At 44.1% G+C, this 21,964-nt stretch overlaps 2 protein-coding genes across 3 annotated transcripts; both read left to right on the forward strand.

Moving 5' to 3' along the window:
• The first annotated feature begins 1,282 nt into the window (after nucleotides 1-1,282).
• HPSE (heparanase) lies at nucleotides 1,283-10,240 on the forward strand. The gene is made up of 12 exons (XM_088531480.1): nucleotides 1,283-1,482; nucleotides 2,356-2,501; nucleotides 4,005-4,130; nucleotides 4,535-4,708; nucleotides 4,906-5,077; nucleotides 5,416-5,463; nucleotides 6,476-6,569; nucleotides 7,147-7,253; nucleotides 7,983-8,097; nucleotides 9,160-9,278; nucleotides 9,644-9,790; nucleotides 9,952-10,240. The coding sequence occupies exons 1-12, from the start codon at nucleotides 1,283-1,285 to the stop codon at nucleotides 10,109-10,111; spliced, it is 1,608 nt and encodes a 535-aa protein (XP_088387606.1). The 3' UTR covers nucleotides 10,112-10,240.
• Nucleotides 10,241-12,652: 2,412 nt separating this feature from the next.
• Nucleotides 12,653-20,255, forward strand: COQ2 (coenzyme Q2, polyprenyltransferase). 2 transcript variants are annotated; one of them, XM_088531566.1, is made up of 8 exons: nucleotides 12,653-12,857; nucleotides 13,114-13,280; nucleotides 15,745-15,866; nucleotides 16,104-16,189; nucleotides 16,937-17,070; nucleotides 17,487-17,675; nucleotides 19,919-20,070; nucleotides 20,211-20,255. In XM_088531566.1, exons 1-8 carry the CDS (start codon nucleotides 12,653-12,655, stop codon nucleotides 20,212-20,214), a joined length of 1,059 nt encoding a protein of 352 aa, XP_088387692.1. In that variant the 3' UTR covers nucleotides 20,215-20,255. The 2 variants fall into 2 exon arrangements, with proteins under 2 accessions (XP_088387692.1, XP_088387691.1); XM_088531565.1 differs by lacking the exon at nucleotides 20,211-20,255 and having other exon boundaries at nucleotides 19,919-20,141.
• Nucleotides 20,256-21,964: the final 1,709 nt, after the last annotated feature.

The raw sequence follows: 21,964 nt of genomic DNA on the forward strand, positions 1-21,964 counted from the left end.
GTTTGCCGGGCTGTAATGCACAGGCATTTCACACTCTCTGTCTGCAGTATGTCCATTGAATCCAGAGCCTGGATTTGGAGCACAGATTTTCTGCCTAGGCAGCAAGAAAGGTGGAAAGCAATGAAACCCATTCAAAGCATCTCCGCACCAGGAACCCCATTTTAGGGTTGGAAAGGAGCAAGTCCAGGCTGTATCTCAGCTGATGACTATTAACATTTTCTGTATTGACAGCAATGTCTTTAATAGTGGTTTGCTGTAAAGATTTGTCATGTATGTAATTTCTGCAATACAAGGTGTGTTTGGAGGACTGGGTAATGCATGTGACACCTCAATCATCCACGGATATATGATTTATTGTTTGGATAGGCACTTCATAAAGAGCGATTCGTTCCAGCCCTTCCTGGCGGCATGGACATGTAATTGGAGGGGTGCCGCTAAAACTGACACTGACTCACGTACTGAGACAGCCAGGAGCGGCACCGATATTTCCTCGCTCTGAGAGCACAAGTGCTAGGTCACACTTATCACAAACAGGGTGTTTTTTGGCTCTGTCTTGATCTGTTGGAGCTGTACCGTGTAATACAGAAATTTAGAGCAAGTAAAGGGGAGAAGCGTGAAGCCAGGCTGATTAATTCACAGGCATATGTGAACAGAGGAAGTGCTGGACACTTACAGCACAGAGGCATTTGGCAATTTGCAGTGTGTCTTAACAAAAGCATTTCGGAATGAGCCAGGTAGCAGACGTGTATGCTTATGATCAGGGCTAGTAAGGACGGGCTCTCCGAATGGTGCTGGCAGTGTTAAATGGAACTGATGAACAGAAGTGTTTTCCTATGCGCAAACACGGCTGGGGCTGATGAATCCTCAGCAGCGCTCACTGGAGCAAAGCCCTTCACCTGCCCCTTGCTCTTCCCCACCCTTGGGAGCCGCGTGGGCAGAGATGATGGATGCGGAGGGATGTGCTTGGGAAGAGAAGGGAAGGATGGTGAAAACGCAGCCCTCAAAGGGAGCGCCCGGGGCCGCTCGCTCGCTGGCCCTTCCGCTTCCCGCGTGGAGGAGGGAAGCGCGCGGGCCGTGGGAGCGCGCAGGCCGCCCCAGGGATGCGGCCGGCCGCCCCCGCCACGCGCGCTCCGGGGGGAGGCTTCCTGGCCTTGCCGGGAGCGCGGGCATGGAGCGGGAGCGCGGCAGCAGGAAGCGCAGAGCCGGCCGGCGCGCTGAGGCGAGCGGTGCCCCCTGCGCGGCGCGCGCGGCGGCTCGGTGAACGTCCCCGGGGATGATGGCGATGAGGAGGAGGCTGCTGCTGCTGGAGCTGCTCTGCTTGCTGCCGGCGCGAGCCCTGGGCCAGCCGCCGCGGGAGGCCAAGGTGGCGGCGCTGAGCCTGGGGCTGCGGGGCCGCCCCGTGAGGGAAGTGAGCCCCGCTTTCCTGTCGCTCACGCTGGACGCCAGCCTGGCTCAGGACCCGCGATACGTCACCTTCTTGAGGTAGGCAGCGGCTTGCAAGCTGAGGAGGAAGGGGGCTCCCACATAGGAGGGACTGGGCAGCTCCACGCGATGTTCTGGCGGCAGCTTTACTAATCGGTGCTCAAAACGTGTAAAAATAGTTTCCCGCTTTTGCTCTTTTTTTAACTTCTTCATTCCTCCTTTTGACTTTATGAAGTTGCTCTATTTCTTTCCTTTGAATCCTGCTTTTCAAGACCCCTTTATTTCTTCAGTCCTTCTGTGTTTTCCTGTCCTACCTCCTTCATCTCTTCTTCCTCGCCAAGGTGGAGGTAGGGATCTTGAAAGCGGTTGGGGTTTGCAACCTTTAGACCTTCGGGCAGTAGCAGAGGAGGATCGGGATGGGGCCAGAAAGCAGCAGCTGCCGTGCGGGGCTTTGCTCGGCTTGTCGCTGTGAGCAGGAAGTTGTTGGTGGGCAGTAATCAGCCCCAGCTCGCCTTGGAGCAGCGATATCGCTTGTGCATTGAGGGTTGTCTGATGCTCCATTTCCCCCCCTTTTTTTTTTTCGCTCTGGTACAAAAGCATTTGAATTATCTGTAGTTTAGGGAAATTGGATAGGATGGTGGAAATCGGATTTATGTTCAGGTTCTCGTGGGACTGTTAGGTTCGTTTTGCCTAAGCAAAATCACAAATACCTAGGGGAAAAAAATGCCTGTTCTCAATACAGGCTCTCTTACTTTCCCTCACCGTGGCTCCCTCCTTCACAGACTCCTTCAAGCTCTCCTAGCCCCTCAGCCAGCAGTGGTCCTTTTATATAAAAGTGATGGGACTAGAGGCATGTGAGCGCCTTGAGATGGCACCCTCAGTATGACTTAGCTGGGCTGATGTCTCTCCCATTTCTTGATATCCTTTCCTCAGCAATCCCCGACTGCGCACCCTTGCGAGAGCCTTGTCCCCAGGCTTCCTGAGGTTTGGTGGCACCAAAACGGATTTTCTGATCTTCGATCCCGGCAGGGATTCAACCCCAGAAGAGAAAATCCTTCAGGAACTTCAGGTGAAGCAAGGTAAAGTGGATGTGAACAAACACTCTTGTAGCTTAACCCATAATAAATCACTCCGAAAGGTGCTGCAAATGTGTGACCGCAGCATTTGTGTTTCTCTGCTCCAGGATTGCTCCCTTTCATATAAGGATCTTCCAGACTCCTCTCCACTTTGACCTCATTCCCTTTTGGGCCCTCTCCATGTCTCTCTCCCCTGCTTAACACAATTCCCTAAATTCTCCACAGTCTGTCAATCCCTGTTTTCCTCCAGCACGATGAAAATTGTGAGCTCTGTCAGGGTCAATGTGAAAATGAGGAGGGCTGCTAACCACATCCCCTACGTATACGATACCTTGTGCAGCTTTGCTGCCCGATGCTCATTTCTGTGATGCCACCGCAGCGTTTGCAACTCTCCTACCAGGTGGGAGCCAGCCAAGGTCAGCTCAAAATCTATAGTTTCACCCAGAGAAATAACCTGCTCAGAGCAAACTACTTGTTTTGTCTAGTTTTCCCCAAGTCAGTGTTATGCTGACGGTGAGCATTGCATTCATAAAATTCAGATAAGTGGCTTAGATAAACTGACCCTGACCTGACAGTCTTAACTTCTTATATTTGGTCCCCGGGTACAAATATTTTTCCTTTGAATTCACTGAATTAAAGTCATTTTTTCTCCTTAAATTCTGTGAAAATATATTAAGCGCTCTAGAGTAGTTTTATGAGGAGAAAAAGAGTAGCCCTTTGTATATAACAGGTAGTGTTAGGGTTGGAAGCATTATTTTTACCCTATACTCCATTCTTTAATAAGCTGCTTCTCTTTGGAATATGAGCAACTTCGGCCTACTTTTAACTTTCTCTTTGGTTTATCATGGGATCCTCTGTGAGTTTTTGTAGAAATTATATAGGAAATATATATATGTGTATGAAGAGAGGCGAAACGTGTGCAGACTTCTGCCAGTGTATTAGTTTGATTCCCGTAACACAGTCAGCAGCTCTTACTACGCAGAACAGGAAACACTGCCAACAGTCCCCATCACTTAAGAGCAGGAAGTGGTGCTTTATATCTCTCATAAACAGCCTCCTCACAACAACAGCACATGACGAATAGTCCTAATGTTTATCTGCTCCTCCTGTGCTGCGCAAGGGTGGGTCACTTAGTCATGGTTTCCAGTGCGGCGCTTGGGTGGAAACAGGTTAGCAGGTTATGGCCACAAGGTAGAGCAGCTTCCAGAAGTCCAGGTTAGTCTTTTGTTTTCTCTTTCCATCTCCATCCCCTTCAATGCAGCTATATATACACACGTACACACACACATATATATATATACACACACACACACATATATAAATCAGTTTGGCCGTTGTCTTCCATGTGGTTATTATAATGGTCATGAAAGTAGAGATGACTTCCACAAACCTTCAGGAGTGGCTCTCAGCTCCTTACATTTCTTGATGAGGGACATGGCCTTTTGCACATTGAAACGTTGAGGGTGTGCAAGTTTTATTGATGTCACATTCTGTTCTGTCTTGCAGAGGCTTGCGGGTTAAGATCTGGGTTTTCGGCTGTTGAGAACCTGCTCCTCGCCCAGTGGCCCACCCAAGAGAAGCTAATTCTCAAGGAGCAGTACCGGAAAAAGCACAAAAACACCACCATTACAAGTAAGATTTTGATGGATTCTTGTGCCTTGATTTAAAACTAGGAAATTGCGAATCGCTGTTGCAGGGTAAAAGTGGAATGGGCAGTTAAGAGCTGAAGCCACCAAAAATTAAGGTCTCTCTAAATCATTGAGATGTTTCTTAAAATAAAAACACTACTCTGTTTATTTATTTATTTAAAATTTTTCAGTCATTGTAAGAGTTAAGCAAATCTCAACATCTTTCAAGGTGATGTTGGACAAGCTTCACTGGGGCTGTGTTCTTTGGTTTGGCTTTGAAAGCCTGGCACATCTGTCTCTACAGCAGCAGGTTAAACGCATGCCATACAGATTTTATTTGGCTTTAAATCCATAAGCACAGCAAACCTTCTAAATAAATGGTCTCTCCGGTGTTTCTCCACCGTGCAGGAAATACAGTGGACATCCTGTACAACTTTGCAAACTGCTCGCAGTTTCACCTGATCTTTGGGCTCAATGCCCTGCTGCGGAAAAACGGCCTGCAGTGGGACAGCTCGAACGCGCGGCTGCTGCTGGATTACTGCGCGTCGCAGGGGTACAACATGTCCTGGGAGCTGGGCAATGGTGAGTGCAAAGTGTGTTGGTGGGCAAGGGAAGCCGGCGCTGGGCTACTGTCCAGAGCAACGTGTTTTTAATAGCGCATTTTGGGTGATGCCCCAAAGAGCAAGGTAATAATTTACTGGGGAAAAAAGCCAGTGGAGGGTTGGTATTTTGTCTCCCAAGACGAGGCGTGGGTATTGATGGGCACGTGTCTCTCCCAGAGCCAAACAGCTTCAGGAAGAAGTCTGGCATTTACATCGACGGTTTCCAGCTGGGGCAGGATTTCATTCACCTGCGGCACCTGTTGAATAACTACACGCTGTACCGGCGGGCGCAGCTGTACGGCCCCGACGTGGGGCGGCCGCAGAAGCACACGCAGAAGCTGCTGCGCAGGTGAGCGGGACGCGACCCATCGAGCTAAATCAGTCGCGAGGAAGGAGGAACTATATGGATAAATCCAACACAGCTGAGGGCAGATTTGTTTTGATTTTTTTTTTCTTAATTTACAGTCATTGATTTTTTGCATGGAGGGCGATTTATAACTTACCTGAATGCAAAATCTTAAGCATAAACTCCTCAGCCAGTTACGACTAAGGTGTTAGCAGTACCTCACTGATCTGCATGTCTTCCAGTTAAACAGTGGCTCTAGCACCATTTTCACCCAAGAAATCTCCCCGTGTTGCACAAACATAAATCAACCCTCCCAACAACCCTGTGCTCTTTGTTTGCAGCTTCCTGAAGTCGGGAGGGAAGGTGATTGATTCTGTCACTTGGCATCAGTAAGTACCACTCAGATATCCAGTTGCGTGCTCAATGGATAAAATGAAATGTGGTTATGCAATGTTGATTTAAACTTATTCACGGGAAGGAGGGAAGGAAATACTGATTTGAAGGGTTCCTTGTGTGCTGCTCTGTATGCATCCTTCCCTCCCAATAAGCAGATTACTTGAGGGAGTGTGTTACAGAAATGCAAGGAAGTGTCCAGAGAAGCTGGTTAGTGCCCAAAACTGAAAGCACAGCCGGGAATTTATAACTTGGGCCATTTTTTCCATCACTTGAGCAGCGATGGAAATGTCATGCAGAAGGTCCTTTTGCTTGCTAAATATTTACACTGCAAATAATGACAGTAGGGTGGATAATGAAGAGGAACGGCAGCTTCATTTGGCAGAGCAGTGGTGCAAGGAGCTGGTCCTTCCCAGACGAGCAGAGTTTTGGCAGTGGTGGTGGTCTTCTGTGGCAGGAGAGGCGTCCCAGAAAGCACAGACTGTCTCTGCAGGGAGCAAAGTGCTCCGTGCACAGCACGGGGGAGTGGAGAGCACAGTAATGTGGCCATACCCCTTAATTTCTAAACTGCTCTTGGCAAAAATGTCCCTCATGCTAAAGGGAATGAGGCCTTCCCTGTGCGAATGCGGGCGACCTCGCTGCCTGTGCCCCAGGGCCTGTCTTCCAAGCGCAGGCTGCTCCAACCAAGGCCTCTGGCTGCAGAATGGGGCTTCCTCCGCCCTGTGCAGGTGCTTGGAGCAACCTGGATGTTAATGCTCTTGAGCAGCTGTAAGGAAGCGTGTGTCCCGTAGGGAGCCCTGCGCTTCCAGGAGCCAGAGTGAGATGGAGCCTCCACCCCAGTCCCCTCCTAAGTGCCAAAACAGCAAGTGAGAAGCTGCAATGTGACATTTTCCATCTGTATAACTTTATACTGTAAAGCAAGTTAGCACATAGTAGTATAACAATACTCACCATGAGGAGAAATACAGAACCTGACTGTGTTTTTTTTTTTTTTTAATCCAATTTCAGCTACTATGTGAATGGACGACATGCTACAAGAGAGGATTTCTTGAGCCCAGAAGTGCTGGATACTTTTGCCACAGATATACGTGATGTCCTTGAGGTCCATTAGCCTGTTCACTTGTTCATACCTAGTGGTATTAGCAAAACAGAGTCCTCAGTCAAATAGAGCTTCTCATCTAGCAATAAATAAGGATCCTCAAAGCTCAGGTGACACTATCAGGGTAAATATTCAAAAGCACATGTTAGCAATACTGCTAGTAGATACACTCAAGAGAAACCATCTGTGCTAGAAACTTTGCAGACCTACAAAAGTCACTGTAGGTTTTGCTCACATCACAGAATTTGGAGATCCTGAGAGCAGAAAAAAATTAATAGAGTATAATGCTGCTCAGCTTGGGAAGGCTTACAGAAACAGTCTTCTTTAGTGATGTTTTCCTAGTTCTAAATGTGAGTGGATGAAATTCTGGGGGGAAAAAAAAAACCCAAAATACCCCCCAAAGCAACTGCTTTTCCAGTTGTGCTGATCAAAATATCTATGATATCCCGCCTCAGTCAGTGTTACCACCCATTAAATGCAAATTGCCTGCCAAGGCATTTGGCATTTATTGATGATTATTTCAGAAGCCACACATTTAATTACTGCCTCTTTCTTTTCTCTCCTATGTAATACTGAGTAGATTGTTGACGGAACCGTACCCAACAAAAAGGTTTGGTTAGGAGAAACCAGCTCAGCGTATGGAGGTGGAGCTCCCAAACTGTCCAATACCTATGTCGCTGGCTTTATGTGAGTGAAATATCACGTGTTATAAATAATACCTTTTCATACGGTTGAAAAAATGCCATTTTGGAGCCTCTAAATGCCCAGAGAGTCAGTAGGACTCGCTTCTGCTTCCCAAAGGCACAGCAGCAATGCTATAATCACTGACCAAATCTTGTTGAGTTTGAGCTAGCTGGTCCCAGAGTGTGAGACCAGTGACTAATCCTGTGTCCTTTTCCTCTGTCACACTTGGACTACTATGAAATAATTAACCAAAGTAATATCTACATTTTCTCCAAGGGTGCCATATTTAGAAATTTGTTAAAGTCAGAGAAACAAAAAATGGAACTTGCACTTTTCTTAGCACTTCAAATGATCTGTTAGCAGATCAAAATGGCAACGGTATGTGTGGCTCGCAGACAGTCTTGTTATTTGCTGTGGTGATTTCCCCAATTTTATGCTTTGTGGCAGTTCAAGAGCACATGCTGCTGTTGGCTTCCACTGTCTGTATCTTGTTTCTTTGCGTGAGGACAGCAACAAGGGGAACTTAATTTATTGCATAAATCAGGCTGCAAGTCAGATGCTGTCTGGATTTAATTTCTATGGTAATTATTGCAAGTCGTGAATTCGATTTAGTCGCATAACTTTAAGCAAATGTCAGCATTAAGTCTTCTCATCTCAGTCAGAGAGAGGCAGCAGAGCACAGCTTTGGACTGCAACTTCATTTGCCCCTTGTGTGCCTCGTTTTTTTGGCAGGTGGTTGGACAAACTTGGCCTTTCAGCCAGGCAGGGAATCGACGTGGTGATGAGACAGGTGTTCTTTGGAGCAGGAACCTACCATCTGGTGGATGCAAATTTTGAACCTTTGCCAGTATGTACACAATCCCACTAACATTATTTTAATGCTCTATGTACTTGTATGCACAGACAAAACCTGATGTGCAAACAGAAGGTAGCTATTATAGCAACACAAGAGAGCAACAGACTTTGTAGGATAAATATAATTACAGCACAAAAGAAAAACAGCATACTATGAAATTAATAATAACCATCTCTTGGATCATATACGGACCAAATATGTGTGGCCATTCTGTATTTACGTATTCTGTAAATAGTGGCCAAAATATAAGCCATGAAAACATGTATTTAGCATAGTTTAATTTATTTAGAATAGTATTCTGCTGTGATCAAAGACGGTTATAGAGCATGACATTCTCTTTGTATATTTATAGCATGCTCTTTTGTGCTTCCTCTTTGTATATTTATAGCATGTTCTTCTAACAGCACCTCTGGATGAGAGGATAGTGTTTTCCTTTTCCTCCTCTTTTTCTGCCTCCAAGTCGTCACTTTTACAGGCTCATAAAGAACATGTAACAAGGAAAGCAACATGAAAAGTAGTTTTGTCCTGCGGTTTCAGGTAGTCCTTACGCCAAGGACCAAGTTGTTGGGGATGGAAAACTTGTTAAACTCCCCTACCCAATTTAAAATATACTTAGATTGAAAGGATGTTTTGTCGTCATCTACAGACAGTACGGATGCTAATAAACCAAATAATACTTAAAAGGTATGGAGAGCTTTCCTTCTAGGAAAGCTTCAAAATGAAAAAGAACTGCTGGAAGAAGCTCTCTTTGAAAGCTATCAGCTTGACCATGTGGATGGCAAACCCAAGTTTTGTAGTGTTTTATGAGAAAATTCCAGCTAAGTCAGAAGTAAAAAGCACTCTCTCTTTCACATGATTTCAAGGAAGCAGATCTCTGTCAGCGCACAGAGCTTCCCTGTTGGCATCTGCCATCTTTCAAAACTAAAAATATTTTTCTGATCTCGGTCCTTCCACCCACATTTTGCAGGAAGGGTGGGGAGGGCAGAGCAAGAATGACGAATATGAATTTAGTGTACGCAGCGGGTGTAAATGCATGTGTGTTTTGCTACACAGGACTACTGGCTTTCGCTGTTGTACAAGAACCTGGTGGGCACCAAGGTGCTGCGTGTCGGCCTAAAGGGAGGCGCCCAGCGGCAGCTCCGCGTGTACCTGCATTGCACAAACACCCACCAGTAAGCACCCGCGCTCCCGCAGGAACCGCCGAGGAATTACCCCATTACCCCAGGCGTGGGAGGGAGGGGTCTCCCATCCCTGCTCCGTCCTGTATCCCGAGTCTTGATCCGCTCCCTTCAACTCCTCGTCGTCCGTGATGTGTAAAAGCAGTAGTAGGTGCCTTCCCTGCAGGCGCCGGTCCCTGGCGCGCGCGGCCCCCCTTCCCGCAGGCAGCCGTGCCGTGTGCCGGGCGCTCCCAGATGCTCCTCTCATCCCTGCAGGGAGGCCACGGCTGCGTCCCGCGACCCAGCTGTGGGCAACACCTGGCTTCTGCACAGCTGCTTCGTTCCGTCATCATCAGCGCGATTTCTCCCTTGTTTTTCAGCCCAAAGTACAGAGATGGGGATGTCACGTTGTTCGCTTTAAACCTCTACAACTCGACCAGATATTTGCAGCTACCTGTCGGCTTATCCAGCAAGCACGTGGATGAGTACCTGCTCCTACCGCATGGCAAAGACAACATACTTTCCAGGTAAGCACGCAGAACGGTGTACCTGTGTGTGTGTATGCAGACGTGGAGCCTGAAGGGAAGGAAACGTAGTACTTGGTTGTTTGCAGTTGAATGTCAAGAGGTATTTGTGCTTGAGAGCAAACAAAAATACCAGCTACAACCATCTCTCTCTGCTTCTCTAGGTCTATTCGATTGAATGGCCATGTCCTAAAGATGGTGGATGACAAAATGTTGCCAGCACTTACTGAAAAATCCCTTGGTCCAGGGAGTACTCTCGGCCTTCCAGCTTTTTCTTACGGGTTTTATGTTATCAAAAATGCCAAAGCTACTGCTTGCATCTAAATGTCAAAGGATACTGTAGTAGCAGTTGGCTGGTAGTGAGGTTTGATACTAGAAATTCACATTTCTATAACGAGACCTAACTCTGGCAATCAGTTCAAATCTGCTGGTGATACCGGTTTTGTTAGTGGGGCAGACGCAGCCGTAGTGTATAGTCGGTGTGCAAAACATGTTTGCTGAGCTTCAAGGGCAAATTTTCAAGTAGAGGAGCCTCAGATGAAATTTCTTCTTGTTTTTTTTTCCCCCTTTGCCTGGTCTGCATCAGTACATCTGATGCAAACACACACAGCTGTGGCTTTGCTTGCAGTGTACACAAGAGACACCCACAGCTTGGGAGCTTTGTAGCTGCTAACTGTGGGCTCACAGCTACAAACCTATTTGGTCTCAAGACTGCTGGCAATTCAGCCCCTCTCACTGGCTAGCAATCCCTTCGGGAAAAAAGCTGGGGACACAGAAAAGAAAGAAAGCAGAAGGTGGTAAGTCTAAATGGGATTTGAAATGAAGGAAAATGCTATTCAGAGAAGCAAAAACTCATAAAATTTTGGGCAGCTCACTGACTGATAGAGCTAGTCCACACATCTCCTAAGTTACAATGTTTGGTTGGGTCACAAGATGGAGCTGTAGCCCTGCATTTTCCAAAGAGGTTTATTGACAAAAAAAAAAAAAAAAACACTTGCTCCTTCAGAAGAGCCAGCAGTCAGTATTGCTTTAAATACTGTTTTAAATAAATGCTTTAATAAAAAGGCTTAAAAACACAAAATTGATAGCTAGGCTTATGAAGCTGTGATCAAAAATTGTCACTACATACAGGACTTCAAATCCATCTCAAACATTAGGAACATTGTGCAAAGGCTTGAGAACCGGGAAGTAATATAGACCAAAAAGATAAATCAAACAGGCCAAGTTTTGTTTACGTTGTCTGAGTTCAACGGGAGAATAAAGGGACAGTGTAAGGGAAAAAATAGGGAAAAAAATCCCAGATCTCTCAATATGAAGTGTTAAAATTTAGAAAAAAAAAATATTATTTGCCTGGTAGCATCCTTTTAGAACTTTCTAACAGTTTTGTTTATTTTAATGATTGCACATGGCTTTTATATTTGACTCTTTTATTAAATAATTTATACTTGCTTTTGGTAGATTTACTTTTTTTTTTTTTTCCCCCTTCAGGCTAGCACTTCTGTCATGAGACCTACCTGCCACAATATTTCACTTTCCTTGTGTTTTTAAGCCTTAGGATTCCAATCTTGTATGTCAGGGAAACAACAAACAAGAGACACTGTGAACTATGATTGTATCTTTGTCCACATTTCTGTTGTCTTTTACCTTTTTGACTCTGGAACTTGGATTATTGGTCTTGTAACAGCAAATGAGTTACTGGAAGGTGGAGTAACTTGAGTGATAAAGCTTTTATATCATAGTAGTTTTATGCATGTGAAAATAAGGAAATAGTCTCCTGGAAACTGGTGATAATTTGACCATCAACTTGCATTTAAGAAGAAGAAGACTATGGGACCTTAATGCCCTTTGATATCAACGTCAGTGTCAATTCCCCATATACTTTTTGGTGAGGGGCCACATTGTGCTACAGTGAATATAAATCTATTGATTAAAAATCAATAAACTGCTTTCAGGGATTCCTTAAAGACAGTCCAGAGATCCGCTGGGACTTGCTCTCCAGGTGTCCTCCAGGACATGTCACCAAAACCAGCAGGATTTTCATGTGCTTTGCTGTGGCATTTGCCTCCCTGAGTATCGGAGAACTGAGAGGATCTGTACAAGTTCTCTCTGGCTGGGCTGGCACCTCATCATGTTATTATTTTCCTTTATTTTATTGTGTTATTTTTCTACTTCCTTTTGCTAGTCTGCATTTCGGATGTAATTAACTGTAGAAGTGACATGTGCCTTATTTTAACTCGTGATGTTGCGTTACAGGAATTTGTTAGGAAATCACTTTGTAGGAAACACCTTATTTGTAAGAACTTCAACACGGAAACTGTGTTTTATAAGCTGAACTGTTTATGGTTCTGTCTTAACACCATGTTATTTCCCCTTGCACATCGTGCAGTTTATTCATTACCTCAGATAAGCTGAGGCACAGAGTGAGTCAGGGCAGAGATTTGAAAGGGCACATATGAAACGGTAAATGTTTTACCACCTAAAGCCTGGACGCTTCTGCGAGAGCCCACAAACTAACAAATAGCATTAAAGGCTCTGACGATGCACAGCACGTAGAATAGTATAAAGTAAAAATAGTACAAAATAGTACTAAAATTTTCAGTGAGATGCTAAAGCATGAGGATTAAGTGTTCACGGTTGTGTCAGGAGCCCTGGTCTGAGCGCCACGGCCCCTGAAGTGCTTAGGGGAAACCTCCGAGCCCCTGACGGGAGCCGGGGCCGTCCCGGAGCCCCTCACGGTTTACGGTCCCCTCGAGCCCCCGCGGCGCAGCCGTTACCGGCCCCAACCGTCACCCGGGGGGGGACGGGACAGGCTGCGCCTGCGCGACGGTGACGTCAGCACGCCGGAAGCGCCGCGGGGCACGGAGGATGGCGGCGCTCCTGGCGCGGCTGTGGCGGGGGCCCCTCGGCCTCCGCGCCGCCCGCCCCCGCTTCGCCGCCGCCCCGGCGCCCCGTCCCCCGGCGTCCGCGGGTGCCCCGCGGCCGCTCGGCTTTTCGGCGGCGGAGCTGGTGCGCGCCGCGCCGGGCCCCGTGCGGCCCTACCTGCGCCTCATGCGGCTGCACCAGCCCGCCGGTGAGCGCGGCGGGGCGGGGCGTGCGCGGCGCCCGTCGCCATGGCGACGGCGGCTGTTGTCGCCATGGCGGCGCCGCCGCGCGCTGGTAACGGCTGCCCCGAGCGTCGCGACGCGGGAGGCGCCGTTGGGACCGTTGCGTGACGTCGCGGTGGGGGCTGCGGGCAGGACAGCGTGGGGAGCTTCTTGCAGCATTTCTGCGTTCGCTGCTGCACAACTGCTTGTCTAAATTTAAAATCTAAATTGATTTTCTCCCAGGGACGTGGTTGCTGTATTTGCCGTGCACCTGGAGCATAGGCCTGGCCGCAGAGCCGGGTTGTCTTCCGGACTGCTATATGCTGTCCTTGTTTGGGGCTGGAGCGGTTCTGATGCGCGGAGCGGGCTGCACGATCAACGACATGTGGGATCAGGACTATGACAAAAAGGTAGGGGAGTCCCTAGGGGCTTCAAAGGACCAGGAAGCCTCTTAATGTTTGATAAACAAGTGAGTTGTTGGTTATTAAACCAAATAAATCTTTCATCTACGACGTGATCAGTAATCCCAGGCCTTAAGCTTGCATAGAGTTCCAGGCAAATGCGTTTTTTTGATTTTGGACGTTTGTTCATGTTTCTGTTTGAGACGCGACTCATTTGTTTGTATTTTCTGCTACAATGGTAAAATTATTTTATGCCTGTATTACTCTTTTGAACTGTAATAAGTCTTCTACAATTCCTCTCCCTGTGTAAGCTGATCATATGTTGTCAGCTGTGTGTAGTAGTTGAATAAAATACGTTTTTTCAACTCTTTTCTGCACATCAGAGCAAAGTAAGTAAGATTGCTGTGATTTTAAAGCTAGTTTAGCAGTCAGCGAGATGCATTGCGAACTGGCTGAAAGACAGAGCTCAGCAGGTTGTGCACAGTGGAGCAAAGTCTAGTTGGAGGTTTCATATCTAGCAGTGTGGCCCAGAGGCCAATATTGAGTCCAATATTCTTCAGCATATGCATCAGTGATCTGGACGAGGGGGCAGAGTGCACTCTCAATAAGTTTGCTGATGATACAAAACTGGCAGGAGTGGCTGATACCTCCAAGGGCCGTTTGTGGGGACCTGGACATGCTGGAGAGATGGATATAGAGGAACCTCATGAAGTTCACCAAAGGTAAGTACAGGGTCCTCTATCTAGGGAGGAATAACATGCACCAGTACAGACTGACCTTCCGGAAAGCAGCTCTGCGGAGAAGGAACTGGATGTCCTGTGGGACTACAGAGTGATCACGGGCCAGCAATGTGCCTTTGTGGCCAAGAAGGCCAGTGTACCCTGGGACACCCCGGGAGAGTGTTCCCAGAGATCAAGGTTGGTGATCCTGCCCCTCTGCTCAGCCCTGGTGAGGCCACTTCTGGAGCATGTTGTCAAGTTCTGGTCTCCTCGGTACAAGAGGGACATGGAGCTAATGAAGCAGATCCTTCAGAAGGCTACCAAGATGGTGAAGGGACTGGAACCTCTCAATCTCAACCATTCTGTGTTTCTGTGACTTGCTAGTTACAATCTGCTCAAAAACTGCTTTGTGAATTTTTTGGAGCAGGCTTTCATTGAGTGTTCTTAATTTCTTCGTGGAAATGACTGCTAAGAGTCACTAGGCAGTGCCTAATGTCACTACACAAGTGTAGGCTACAAAGTATCCTGGTGAAGGGTGACAATTTGCTTGTCCTATTTCCCATTCTTATATTTTATCTCGGGTTTTGGGTGTTGGCTACTGTCGAACAACAGGATAAGGAGCACATCTGATGGGTGAAGTTCTTGCAGCTAATTAATACAAGGTTGTATTAATGCTGTGAAAGAAGAACGATTCAGTGCAGTTTTGTGGTGTTTTTGTTGGGTTTAGAGCTCTGCATTTATAAACAAATCCATGTGTCAAAATGCTGTTGCAGAGTGTGGAGTGTGATTAGATGCAATTTACATTTTTATGACTTGCAAGTAAATCTAAAGGTTTTAGACAATTTTCCCTAGCAGCTCTTAACAAACCTCAAAAGAATATCTATAGATAGTGCTTGAGGCTAGATTTGTAACAGGATGTTGCTTTATGGCTTTGGTGATTACTTTTTTTAATTTTTCTATTCCGGATCATTCGTTAAGTGATTTTTTGGGGTATTTTTTAATCCCATGTTTGATCATGATATGCAGCAGAATTGGTCAAAAAATTACTATGATCTGCATGTTTAAAGTAGCAACTGTTTACATGGTTTAAACTGCAAACCAGTATTTGAAGTTTGGTATAGCTGAACAATGAGACAGGGAAAAGCAAACTAAAAGAGCTTGTGCTGTGTTCTGATGTTTCTTCTTTTATTTGCCTTGATTTTTCTGCTCCTGAGAGAGGTTCCAAATTCTTTTATGCCCTGATTAAGGTTAAATTATTTTTTTTGTTACTGCTATGGCTACATGTGGCATTTTTAATATTTCAGTGATAGGGGAACGTTGAATCTTTAGGATCTAGAATCATCACCGTGATCACCTTCATCACAGAAATGTTGCTGTTCTAATACTGGGATAGTTAGCTGATGGCATTTCATCTTTTACATTTTGCAAAGCTTTTGTTGAGTTAATAAAATGCACATAAAAGATTTCTATATACATGCAGTATATATAATCAGCCTCATTGCACACAAGCCACATTTTATTTCTGCTTTAATTTTTGAAGACGGCATTCTCCTATTGCAATTATTGCTGCTTAGAAATACTTGTCATCTCTGTAATGGTATGAGTTCACATTCCTGGAGGAATCCTGCCTCCTTCATTTTGTGACCTGCTTATACTTTGTTTTTTCATTGTCATGTCAGTGGCGTGACACTTCTCTGACAAGTTTGTATTTATCATACTGGATTTGGTATTGATGTTGTTTTTTCTTGTTTCAGGTTGCAAGGACAGCGAGTAGACCCTTAGCAGCTGGAGATATCTCTACTTTTCAGTCCTTCGTTTTTCTTGGGGGGCAGCTTAGCTTGGCTCTTTGTGTGCTTCTGTGTCTGAACTACTACAGGTGATTCATAAGTGACATTTTATTCTTCAAAATTTCATTTCTTGACTCTGTGTTAAGCACAGAGGTTTTCAATTGGAAAAGGGTTGAGAGGGGGAAAGAAAAAGGAGGGTTTTAGTCACTGCATGGTAGCTGGAAATTAAATCATTGGTTCGGTAATGTGAACAGCACTTGTAATGCTGCACAATGTGTTGTGGTTCTCAGAGCAGCAAATAACAATTCTGATAATACTTCTCACAGTATAGCGCTGGGAGCAGCCTCCTTGTCTCTTGTGATCACCTATCCTCTGATGAAGAGAATAACATATTGGCCACAGTTAGTTTTGGGTGAGTTTAAAATGGTTTCACTGTTTTCAGATATAGTTTGGGGGTTGTTCTAGAAATTAGAAATTGAACTTAAGCCATCTGATTTTATAAAAATTTTATAAAAATACTTTACAGATAAAGCAATGTTGTGCCAGAAGCTTCTTAAAAGTTTATAAGATCTAGGAATTAGGATTTGGTTATTTTTTCTGGTAATAAGCAGTTTTTCTTGTAGTGTAGAGAAAGAACATTTGTCACATGAGAATCAGCTGTAGTTTTGAAGTTATCTTGAAACCTTTCTTAAATGGGCATTTGCCCCACATTTCAGTTTCCAACAGAACCACTTTACAGGAACTGATTGCACCTGTATTTCCACTGATGCCATAAGACATCCTGTGTATCTTACATTTCAGCTCCCTTCAGCTTTTCAATTCAAAACTATGATTTTTTTAATGATTCTTTAATTACTGCAGCATTTTAACTTGAGATGTGTTGTTTGAGTGTGCTCAAAAGTGATTTTGCTAAATAAATAAATTAATGGAGAAGAATGTGTAGCTCTATGTACTTCTCTGTGCATGTCCAGTGTATTTAATGTCAAGTTATTTTTGTATTTATTGTCTGAGTAAAAAAAGTGATAGAAAATAGAAATACTAGTGTGTATAGAAAAACCTGCTGACCTGATACACTCATAGAAATAATACTGAATTCCCCAAATATAATTTGGATATCTCTTTGCACCTTTTTAGCTCTGTTTTGTCCTTCTGCTTTTAGGACTTGCGTTTAACTGGGGAGCCCTGCTTGGGTGGTCGGCCATCAAAGGGTCGTGTGAGTGGTCTGTGTGTTTGCCCCTGTACGTGGGTGGCGTTATGTGGACGCTGGTATATGATACCATATACGCTCATCAGGTAGAGTAATGGGGAACTTTTAGATATTTGTGTACATTTGCATGTTTAATTTGCTGCTTTGGATTCAAACAGTACAAACCTGCTGCAATTTCTCACCCTCAAATGAGCTAAAATAGGGGGAAAAACAGGGCTCTTTTCCCCCTGCTTGTACATTCAAACTAGTGCGCAAAGCATTTGGAATGAAGTGGGTTTTGTGGGCTACATGAATACGCACTGTGTAAATAGCTTCGATGAAGCTGTTGGCCACTAAAGTAGCTCTAAGGATCAGTCTTTTAAGAGATCTACAGAGAGGCTTAAATCGAGTTCATAAATAAGAAGCATTTCTAGTTTTAGTGAGGCCCATTTTCTCACTTTCAGCATAACAGTTAGGTTCTGGTTTTGGGGTTTTATTTTGCTCATTCTTTCTTTCATTTTAGGATAAGAGGGATGACATCCTTATTGGTGTGAAGTCAACAGCCTTACAGTTCCAAGAAGATACAAAGCAGTGGCTCAGTGGCTTCAGTGCGGCAATGCTCGTGGCTTTGTGCATGGCAGGAATGAATTGTAACCAGACTTTCCCTTATTACTCAGCTGTGGCAGCTGTAGGGGCTCACTTAGCACACCAGGTTTGATTGATTTATTTATACTTTTTCTGTGTGGAACTTCTTGGAAAGAAGATGTTTTTCATCCCCTGTCAATTTGCAAACTGCTGGATTTTTTTTTCCTGTAACTTTCTGTAAAGAGAATTTAAGTCTTCTAGCTATCAACTTTCTTCTGTTTAGTACCTTTTGCAGAGCTTACTTTTGAAGAAGCTATAGTGGTCCACAGATTGTAAAGAACTGTTCTTCAGTCTGTGCCTGTTGCAAAGAGCTCAGGCTCTTTGCATTTTTTACTGATATAATTTTGATATAATTCTTAATCTAGTTCTCCCATAGGTATTTGATTTTAGACTGCAATTGCAATCTATTATGATTTAAAAGACTATTGTTTATTTTTTAATTTTTAATTTAAAAGGCTAGGTTGTCTACCATGTAAAGAGAACATATTTTTTTTTTCTACAATGTGCTGTACCATAGCTGTATCAAAGTGAGTATTGTATGTTGCATTCCAGAGATAGTTAATTGTACATCTAAACAGCTTTTTTTCTATTGTGCCCTGGTCTCGGATTTGACAACGTAACAAAAATTCCCGTGGCCTTTTCTCTACTACCCGTAGCAGATGTTAATATTACACTTTTACAATAATTCTGCAATAGTTCTGGTTCACTGTTCTTTTTGTAGCTGAAAGCAATCCAAATCAGTCTTGAATATATATTAGTTTAGAAATACTAATACATAACAGTAAAACTGACGATTAGCTTTTTCCAAAACGGAGGTGGATGGGATCTTTTCCCTCTGTTTTTTCTGAATCCTGTAGACTTTTAAAGTTATTAGTGACCGTGTTTGGTACTTTTTGGCCACTGCTCTTTGTGAGGATTTTGCTTGAGACACATTCCACTTTCCACACTATAATCATTCCAAGTTTGGACTGTCAGAGCGGTTTCAAACTGTAGTTTTGGCAGAAATGCAAATTAATTTTTACACCTGAGAATGCAGAACGGCAGGTTTTAAGTGGAGGGAAGTGTGGGCAGCTCTTTAGATCACCAAAGTCATTGGAGCAGCGTTGTTCCATATACCAAAGAGTATCTTCTTCTTGAGAGATCAAGAGTAATTTTAATATTAGTATTTTGAACATGCAGTTATCTGCCTGGTTTAAAAAAAATCATTAAGACAGACTAAGGGTTAGATTTTTCTTTAATTACTGAATTTTTGCCTGAATCACTGTCTAAGGGAAAATAGAGAAAATCGGGTGATGGATATGTCAAATTTCTATCCAATTAAAGAAGTTTAACAAAAAAAAAACATTTCTATTTGCTGTGCATTTCTAAAAAGTACATCTCATGACTTGGCTGCTGTCAAATTTGGTTTCTTAGGTCAGTGGTTTAGCTTTAGATGTTTTAAATCAGTGCTTGAGAGGCTTGCAGGCTTTTTAGGTTTGTGGTTAATGTCATATTTTAGAACATCATGCAAATACTGCAGGTTTGTTAATCAGAATCCAGCCCTGTCCTCTCTGCACAACTGCAGAAACCGCAGATGGGAGAGGAGTGTGTTTGGTCTAACTTCTGTTTCTTTTAGTCGGGTACGCTCTGTTTGGACAATTTCAGAGGGTAAATTGCCAAGTTCTGTGTAAGCCTTGTTTCTAGCTGCTGCTGCAGGTGTCCTGGTTCCTCTTTGCAAGAGAACTGTATAGATGCACTTTGGAGCAACTGGATTAAACCATCCCTGTGTGACTGGGCAGCCTTCTGTGCAGTACAAGTAACTGGCTGCACTGCATTCTCTTGGTCACCTCATTTCTATTGAAATTTGGGCCAACATTTTATAGTAAAATTCTAAAAGATAAAGGAAGGTGACGTTTCTTCTAAGTTCCCATCAAAGAATTAGGTACTTATCTATTGAGGAAACATCTCAGAAAGACTTGTTTATATGCCTAGATACTTTTGCACTTTTAAAAAACAGATCAGGCAGTTAAATATTTAGACTGTTTATAATGTCCTTTTTTAAGAAGGTCCGGGAATCCTGTCTGTATGCAATAGTTTACTTTTCTGCTGTATTCTCTAATTTAATAAATCTGCCAAATAAATATAGATACGCCTTGTGCAACAAAAACTTTTTTAAGTGCAGCGTTTTCCTGTTTATCATGGTGCTTCAGGTAGACTTTAGAATTTGAGATTCATTGTTTCAAGGTGCAGACCTTTTTTTTTGGGCGGGCAAAGTGTCTAATATTCATGATTGCAGGATAATAATGGTGAAATGCTATACTGTCCTTTCAGATTTACACTTTGGATATAGATAAACCTGAAGACTGTTGGAAGAAGTTTACTTCAAATCGTACAGTAGGACTTCTGCTCTTCGCAGGGATTGTGCTTGGAAATCTTTGGAAAAGAGAAGACTCAAAAAAGAAAGAAGAGCCTTTAGAAAACAGGTAGGTGAAACTACTATAAATGCTTCATACATACATCTCATTAAAATAAAGATACTGTGAGAGTAAAAACAGTTGTCTCTGGTTTATTCTATTTATTTATAATAGCTGATAAAACTTTTCTTATTTCTAAAAATACGCAGGTGAGATTAACCAAGAGCGTCAGTTGTGTTACTCCTGGAAGGACTGTAACCACAATGCAACAAGTGAAGCTGCTGAGCTCTGCTTAAGGTCGTACTGAATGTTTAAGTATTGATCCTGGGCAGAACAAGTCCACTTCTGTGAAATCCTCGAGCCTGTGAATCCTCATGTTTTATACAGGACACAATAGATACCTCTTGATGCTAGTGCACAGGAAATGCCAAATGAATTCGGGATGTAAATAAAATGTGGTTGTAAATGCTCGCTGTTACGATTTATTGCATGATCATCATGCTCTAGACACACAAACAGGAGATCATTTGCAGTCTATTTTGGAGCTTGTTGTGTGAAATAATTTCTATGACTGTTTTTACCCTGAGCTGTTCAGAACCTGTCAGGGCTTTGTGTGGGGTTTGTTTTTTGGTTTTGTGGGTGTTTTTTTTTTTTCATGCTTGTGTGGTCCAAAATAATTGGACAATACGAAAATATTTTTAAAATATCTTTTTGCTTTTGCTCTAATTGCTAGCAGACACTCATATTCTATGCAAATGAGAGTGGAGTTCACTTCAGGCTAATCGTGGTAGACATTGCAAGTGAAGTTTTCTCCAGAGAAAGCTTGGCACATGCCAGCATTGGGAGCTGCAGCTGGATGTCGCTAAAGCTAAAGTCACTCTGCTCTCCAAATGGCCTCTCCTTATGTCTGTTCTCTTCCTTTAGCGGTGGGGTAAAACTGTTCAGGAAGTCACGCTAAAAAATCAAACCAGGGAGCTGATCTGGCTTTCAATAAGACTATCCTATTTTAAGATTATTTAAGTGTCTAAGAGACATGTCTGTGCAGAGCTGTACACTCAGGGTTTGCTAACTTTCATTTCTTCTCCGTGACGATAATAGTTTAAGAGTTTCCTGTTGCAGCAACATGCCAGGGCTTTATAACAACTGAAGAGTTCTGGAAAATGAAATCCATTGCAGGGCTGGGCTTGACCTTGGTGGTTTTTTGGTATGCTTCTTGCTTTTAAAATGTACTTTGGTTTTCTTTTGTGTTCTCCTATTGTCCCAACAAATGGTGTCAAATATCTTTGGAGCAAATTATACACGAATGGATTTGGGGGCTTGATTGCATGTACAATAGAAGTACTTGAAAATGTTAGGAAGCTTAACTTCATAACATGCCAGGGGCCGCCGGGCCCTCCGCAACAGTTTGTAGCTGCCCAAGAGTTTTGCCTTAAATGCCTCGTGGTGGCAGCCTGCCAACTCATCTCCAGGGGAGGAAGGGCATCGTGATGCACTCATCAAAGGTGCCTGGATTTTGCCTTTCTTGTAGTTCTTTAGCCCAAGAAGAGATTTTTAGACAGAGGAAGCCTGAGATTCCCATCTTCTACCTCAGGAGAGTGCATTGTGCTGCATTTAGCTGAGGAACTGCCTAGTGGAAGCCCAACCTGGCCCGAGAGCGGGTGAGAGCCAATGTTGCAGGAGGAGAGCAGCGTGGCCGGAGCAGGTAGAGCTCACTACGTCAGTACGGGGGCTGAGCACGCAAACCAGGACCTGGGAGCTAAAGGGGGCTGCTGGTGACTTTTCCTGGGAACTCAAGGCCAGGAAGTTATGTCAAAATATGGAAAGACTGGAATATCCTCTGGGATGACCTGCAAGTCCATAAATGCTAGGGTAGTAAAAAGCACCCTAAAAATTAAGTTTAGGCTGCTCCCTCCTCTAGACCAGCACAGAATTGTGGTCAACCAATATTAAAGAACCAGTAGGG

Source organism: Tinamus guttatus, unplaced genomic scaffold (assembly GCF_059628265.1).
Source record: "Tinamus guttatus ecotype Peru unplaced genomic scaffold, ASM5962826v1 Tinamus_guttatus_pri_ptg000423l, whole genome shotgun sequence".
Lineage (NCBI taxonomy): Eukaryota > Metazoa > Chordata > Aves > Tinamiformes > Tinamidae > Tinamus > Tinamus guttatus.